The 7,111-nt window shown below is 35.9% G+C and overlaps 1 protein-coding gene across 1 annotated transcript; it reads left to right on the top strand.

Moving 5' to 3' along the window:
• The first annotated feature begins 242 nt into the window (after positions 1-242).
• Positions 243-2,954, top strand: LOC132056882 (cationic peroxidase 1-like). The gene is made up of 4 exons (XM_059449288.1): positions 243-510; positions 1,306-1,497; positions 1,687-1,849; positions 2,384-2,954. Exons 1-4 carry the CDS (start codon positions 304-306, stop codon positions 2,767-2,769), a joined length of 948 nt encoding a protein of 315 aa, XP_059305271.1. The 5' UTR covers positions 243-303; the 3' UTR covers positions 2,770-2,954.
• Positions 2,955-7,111: the final 4,157 nt, after the last annotated feature.

Genomic DNA, 7,111 nt, shown 5'->3' with positions numbered 1-7,111 from the left:
TCCAATCAGGCTCTTTAAAGTTTGTATAATTGACGCACTTTATTGTTTTTAACTTTTTTTTTTTTTTCATTTTCAAAAAGAGAAAAGTATTAAGAAGTAAAAGTTACACGTAAGTGCACTCGATCTGCCGTCACCAACTACTATAAATATGTGAAGGGGCATATTGCATTTTACACTCAGTACTAAGAAGCATAAGCAATATTCAGTCTTTCTTTCTTTCTTTCTTTCTTCTTCTTCTTCTTCTTCTTCTTCTTCTTCTTCTTCTTCTTCTACTTCCTTATTACTCTTCTTTTTTTAGTAGCCATGGCTAAGATATCATTGTTACTACTAATAATATTTCCATTTTTTCTTCGAATGAGCTCTGCTCAATCGTTGTCCGCCAATTTTTACTCTTCCTCGTGTCCGAATGTCCTCTCAGTTATTAAAACAGCTGTGAATTCTGCGGTCAACAAAGAGGCTCGCATGGGAGCTTCATTACTTCGTCTTCATTTCCATGATTGTTTTGTTAATGCAAGTTACCTTATTTCTTTCTCCAGTTACTAAATATAACTTTCTTATTTCTTAAGTGTCCATGCATGCATATGTTTGTGCAAACAAGAAATTTTCCTTTAATATTTTCATAGATGGATGACTAAAACAAAAATCTATAATGATCCTTAAATTTGATAATGAAGATTTATATAATTGATCCGACTAATTTGGTATTGAAGCATAGTTGATTTAGGGGCAAATATGAAACTCAAATAGTCGCATACGCTTTTTTTTTTCAGATTAAAGTAGCATGCACTAGGTAGGTATGGTATAAGATATCGATATCGATCGTTAAGTGTGCGTCTGTGTTTTATTGAGCAGCAAGTCATGTGTTTTGCCAAATATGGAGCCTACAAGCTTATGAAAGATCACCAACCGTCTTAATGAGCAAAAAAGATGGGGAGATGTTACATTACATAGTTCCTAGCTCATTTAAATCTCTTTGCAAGTTTTATTTCACTTACACGCCATTGACTTACAAATAAGTTCCTCAATAATCTTGAAAATAACCCCTTAACTAATAATTCTTGTCTTCTTCTTCATGTCAACTACTGGAGCTACTATAGATGATCATGAGATTAAGATAACCTTGAGATGACAAGAAATGATTGATGACTTTTTCTACCCCTCTGTCCGTCACATACACCAAACAATCATGCAATGCTAAATAAACTTGCGTATGGCTATATATGTTATTGTGTGACCAATTATACTCATAACAACTTTCCTTTGACGTCAAATAAACATGTGACATTTTTTAAATAATCAAATCAGGGTTGTGATGCATCCGTGCTACTAGATGATACATCAAACTTCACGGGAGAGAAAACTGCTGGACCAAATAGTGGGTCGTTAAGAGGATTTGATGTCATAGATACTATCAAAACTCAAGTGGAGTCTTCGTGTGCCGGCGTTGTATCTTGCGCAGACATTTTAGCTGTTGCAGCACGAGATTCTGTTGTCAAAGTAAGTCAATATATTATATACTTATCAAACTCTGAAGACTTAATTCAAAATTAATTCTTTTGCAAGCATAGACACCCCATAGACTTGAACAATTGATCTAGTCTTATAATACGTGCTGATTGTTTAATTAATCTTCTTGCTTAGCAAGTTGTTGACTCTAATTACGTGTGGAATTGATGATTTTCTCAGCTTGGTGGTCCTAGTTGGACTGTTTTACTGGGCAAAAGAGACTCAACTACTGCAAGTTTAAGTGCAGCAAACAACATTCCTGCACCAACCTTGAACCTTAGTGGCCTCATTTCTTCCTTCTCTAACAAAGGTTTAACTGCTAGGGAAATGGTGGTTCTTTCAGGTCTGTTTAACTTTCCAAAATCATTAATTAACGAGCTTGATTACTTCTATACACTTATAAGATATTTACGAGTAAATCTCTTTGATAAAGTAATTGGTTACCTGATAAAAATGGTTACTAAACAAGCTATCACATGCTAAATTTCATTGATGGAGTGAAAAATATTATATAACTTAAATCTCTAATTAGTTCATGAGCTTAAGCTTTGTGTACTGACTCTGCATAAATTCTTTTACACCACCTGCAATAACATATTTAAAACAAGCATAATTTGGTAACCTGAGAATAGACTAAATACCTTGCAATAGTTTAAATTACATTAATACTGTAAAGGTACATCCAATTGTTTGTTTATATTACTTAAACCCTCAATTATAGCCATTTGTTTCCTACTTGTCAATATGTCCAATAGATATTCCTAGCAATTGATTATCCATCTATACCAATGTACTTTTCACGCTTTTCGTCAACTTTAGTGATTATTTGGCATTATTCTACTTTATGTTACATATGTTTCTTGGAATATTACTGCAGGAAGTCACACAATAGGCCAAGCTAGGTGTACTACTTTCAGAAACCGTCTATACAATGAAGCAAATATAAATGCCTCATTTGCAACATCAGTAAAAGCTAACTGTCCACAGAGTGGTGGTAACAACAATCTTTCACCACTAGACACCACAAGTCCAACTTCATTTGACAATGCTTACTTCAAGAACTTGCAAATCCAAAAGGGACTTCTTCATTCTGATCAACAGCTATTTAGTGGAGGATCTACAAACTCCATTGTTAACACTTATAGCTCCAATTCAGCGACTTTCTTGACCGATTTTGCAAATGCTATGGTCAAAATGGGAAATCTTAGCCCCCTTACAGGCACCAATGGCCAAATCCGTAAAAATTGCAGGAAAACGAACTAAGATTAAAAAAAAAAAAAAAAAAAAAAAAAAAAAAAAACAGTACCAAAAATGTGATTTTAAAATTTCGAGTGTTGCAAATGTTTTTTCCCCTTTTCTTTTTATAGCCAACTTTAATGTTCTGCATTTTTGGAGGTAAAGGTGGTAACGTCCCCCTCCAATAAGTCAACGTTCCAAGTAGTGAAATAAAAAAGAGTGTTTTTCTATCTCCAATTGTTTACTATATCAAAATACAGTTGACAATTGATAATTGACGATCTAGATATTATTTTATTCAAATTTTATTTTGCATAGGATACTAAAGGGACATTGACACATATACACCAATCATAGCAACAACTGATACTCAAGAATTACGTGTGGCAACAGTAGCCTAAAATAATTTGCATCTGTTAGCCAACTCTTCTAAAAAGAACTGAAAAGCGCATTTGAACCAACAAGTCAACCGTGATCTCTACCCGGCCAGAGGTTGTGATCCACTACAGAAGCTGCACCGCCTCTCCTCTATTTAGTTGAATGAGGACCAGCCAATTACCAACATGTGTATACGAAAAAACATCATCTGTCTCTCGTATTCTTCCGTCGATGCCATCTTTTAGAATCATCTTCATCAAAAAGAAAAATCCATTTTCTACTACAAACACAAACAAAATATCTTCAATGTTTCAAAATTCCAAACTGAGAACTAGAAATCGACCTGAAAAATGTTACAACGATAATGTATATCATGTATGTATATTATGTAAATTTGTGTATATCACAAATAAGAGTTTTATGTATATACATTTTTGATATACATGATTTTCATGAGATACACTAATATATACACAAATATACAATGGGATATACACTGATATACATGGATATACAAGGAAGATGAAGTCGTCTTCAACCAGGAGTTTTCAATCTGAAAAATCAGCTGAAACCTACCTCATTCGTCTCCGCACGTATCTCAAATTGATATTCAAAATTCTTGAGATGTTTTCAAGAAAACTTGATATATCCAAATGAAAACAAATCACAACTACACAGGATCAAAACTTCGAGCCAAGCTCCACTGGTCGTTACCTAGTTGGAAGGACTAATTTTGTGTGATTTGTGAGTGTTATTTCGATGACAACATTGGTGAGAGGTGGTGGAGACATTTTCAGCGAGACATAAGAAGGAGAACGTGTGGCGGCCAAGTGGTGGAGTGGAGATTGTTACATTGTTGGCTATGGAGGAAATACAATGGATATGTGGTGTTTGGACGATAGTATTTCTATTGTTTATGTTGACGGAAAAAGGAAACAATGAGTAGCTGGTGGTCTTGACACGATTTTGCGTGAAAGACGATGATGGTGGTGGCTTGTAGTCAACACACGGTCGTTTGGAGGATAGATGGGTGATTGATAGTGGCTACATGATGTGGGCATGTCTATATGTCTTTAGGCATTACATTATTCGCATTTGTACCGCTTTTTTGTGATATTTTGTATTGAGTATCCCAACTTATTGGGATTATTAAGTGTTGGACTCAATTGGGCGTTAATGATGCATGTAGGTACTTTGAAGATATAAATTCACTTCTTAAGGAGGAAAATGGTGTGAGAGTCAACTTGGAAGCAACACGTGAGGTCTAAAGCGAAAAAAGAACAAAGATTGGGGTTTGGAGAAGGGCTAGAGCGCCACACCCACCATAGAACTCAAATGGGCGGGGTGGAAGGTGCGCTTACGACCCCCATCACACTCAAAAGTATAAAGGCAAAAAAAATCTCTTGGCCACGGTAGCCAGTGTGATGTAGCCTTTGTAACGTCCAAATGAGCGCGGTGCCATTGCCGCACACGGCCCTTCCGAAAGCCAACTCTTCCAAACTTGTTTTGGAAAAGGTTTTGACATTTGGGAATTGTTATACACCTTTAAATAAGCCCTAAATTTTTTTTTTTTAGGGGAACACGAGATTGATAAAGGAGAAATACAGCGGAAGCAACTCAGGAGTCAGAAATAATTAGTTTTTCTTCTATTCTTGTAGTAGCAGTCATTTTGATGATTTTTAACATTCGTACGAATGTTACTATGACTATGAGTGGCTAAGGAATCTTTTTTAATAAAAATTTTGGGATTTTATTAATAATTCAAAAAGAAACAACAAGTTGTCTAAAGTTAAAGCAGAAACATAAAAGGAAAATGCTATTCTTTGCCCTAGCCATCTAAGAGATGTATATATCAAAACTGCCATACATTTTGGCAAAAGAAAACTGTGCATACTATGAACCATTAAATCTTTTGTGCCGTGCGATTTGAGTGTGAGCTGCATGTTCTTTGAGTCTTCATTAGCATCAAATCTTCTTTATTTCTCTGGTTCTAATTTTGAGTGAAGGGAGCTGAGATTTATCAATATCCAGTATCTTTCTACCTGTAGAGAGGAGCTCTTGAAAGCTATTGAACTGCATTATATTCTCCCCTTCAAATGCCAAGTTAGCCAAGTAATCAGCTAATTTATTTGCTTCCTTGTAGATATTTACAACCTGTGTCTGTAAATGTGTCAAAATCTGATGTATCTTTTCCAATTTAGAAACTATTTCCCAAGGAACTTTCCAAACATCTTGCAACATATTTCTTAGAACTAATAAATCAATTTCCAAATTAATATTCTGCAAGTTCTGTTGTAAGTACCATCTCATTGCCTCCTGGATTTCTGTTGTCTCTGCCATCATGTTTGTTGTGGTTCCTATTTGTTGAGCTTCTGCAAAGATCAGATCTTCTCTATCATCTCTTAAACAAAAACCACAAGAATTCTTGCCTGGATTTCCTTGACTTCCCCCATATGTGTTGCATTTGGTAGTCTCCACAACTGAAAATGTCCACCTCACAATACAACAATGTAGTGAAGACTTGTAGCAACTGAGAAACTATATAACTGAGGGCCAGTCTCTGAAATATTGGTCAACCAAGGGTACCTAATTCTGATCAACTAATTGATTGTTAGCTGTAATTGAAATAGTAGCCTGTTGTAGGTTGTGTTGCCTCCATGTTTTATTGAGTTTCTTCTTTTCCACAGTTCCCAAACAATAATTGCTGGAACTGCATTGTATATGGCCTGAAGTGTTTGATTTCCAAGCTGGTCAACCATACGCTCTCTAGAAAACCCTAACCCTAGCGGAAACCCTAAAATTTTTCCAACCTTTTTTCGGCCACGATGGCCGCCACGGACATTGGCAGCCTCCACTAGAGGTTGTGCAGTCATCTTTAAGACCTACAACCTCCAACATACAACCCATGCTCCCGCAATCTTATGCTAATGCCCTAAACCTCCACAACCTAATGTTACTCTTCCTTTCATCTCTCAAAAACCTGTTACGTATTTTCATGGAGAGCCTAGGGTTTTGTGGGATGAAGAAAAGATAGAGCAGATGATTATACATGAAAATCTACAGTATGCTATCGTTGGAAAATTTTCTTATGGATGGACCAACATTAAGGAACTTAGAAAACTCATTCCAAAGCACTGTGAATTGGTGAATGTCCTATTGGTTTATTGAGGAATAGATATGTGCTACTACGTCCATCTTTGGTTGAAGATTATGTCAATCTCCTATTGAAGCCAGCCTTCTCTATTAATCATATGAATTGGTGGTACCCGATGAGAACATTGAAGTGGGATCCATGGTTTGATCCTGATAAAGAAACAACGATAGCAATTGCATGGATTTCTTTTGCATATTTACCACCTAATTATTTTGTTAAGGAAGCAGTTTTTTCATTGGCATCCGCAGTTGGTAAGCCATTACAAGTTGACATAGCCACCAAAAATCAAACCAGGCCAAGCTGTGCAGGGGTGAAGGTTGAAGTGGATTTTCTTACTGATTTTCCTCAGAGAACTAATATTGGCATGAAGAAGAAAGGGACTGGGGAAATTGTAGACAAATGGATTCAGCTAAACTATGATCATTTACCAAAGTATTGCAAAAGATGTAAATCACAAGGTCACAATGAGAATGATTGCTTTATTATTCATTCTGAACTGTATCCCAAAGAAGAACTAGAGAAAGATCAGGGTGTTGCTTTAAAGTAAAGTCAATCTAAGAAGAATACTGATGGGAAGGCTGAAGGAAAAGTGGAGAATAGTAATAAGATTCCTGCATCTGAAAGCGATAACGCTATTAGCAAAGGAAAACAAGAGAAGAAGCAGAATCAGGCACATAGGAAAAGAAGGTATAATGGTGGTTACAATAAACCTGCTCAAGGATGGAATCCTAAGGAAGATCAACCTAAATTTGATTTTTGTCATTCTAAGGAAAGAGTATCTAATTAGGAAGTTGCATCTGCCAACATGTTTGAGGCTTTGAAGAATAATTATGATGA

This window comes from Lycium ferocissimum, chromosome 5 (assembly GCF_029784015.1).
Source record: "Lycium ferocissimum isolate CSIRO_LF1 chromosome 5, AGI_CSIRO_Lferr_CH_V1, whole genome shotgun sequence".
Lineage (NCBI taxonomy): Eukaryota > Viridiplantae > Streptophyta > Magnoliopsida > Solanales > Solanaceae > Lycium > Lycium ferocissimum.
This window is presented reverse-complemented; position numbering and strand designations above follow the sequence as displayed.

Bases quoted from the DNA above. Each gene is read 5' to 3' on its own strand.
- LOC132056882 (XM_059449288.1), top strand. From the start codon at position 304: ATGGCTAAGATATCATTGTTACTACTAATAATATTTCCATTTTTTCTT. The intron at 1,498-1,686 runs GTAAGTCAATAT...TGATTTTCTCAG, and splicing joins CACGAGATTCTGTTGTCAAA to CTTGGTGGTCCTAGTTGGAC. The intron at 1,850-2,383 runs GTCTGTTTAACT...ATATTACTGCAG, and splicing joins GGAAATGGTGGTTCTTTCAG to GAAGTCACACAATAGGCCAA.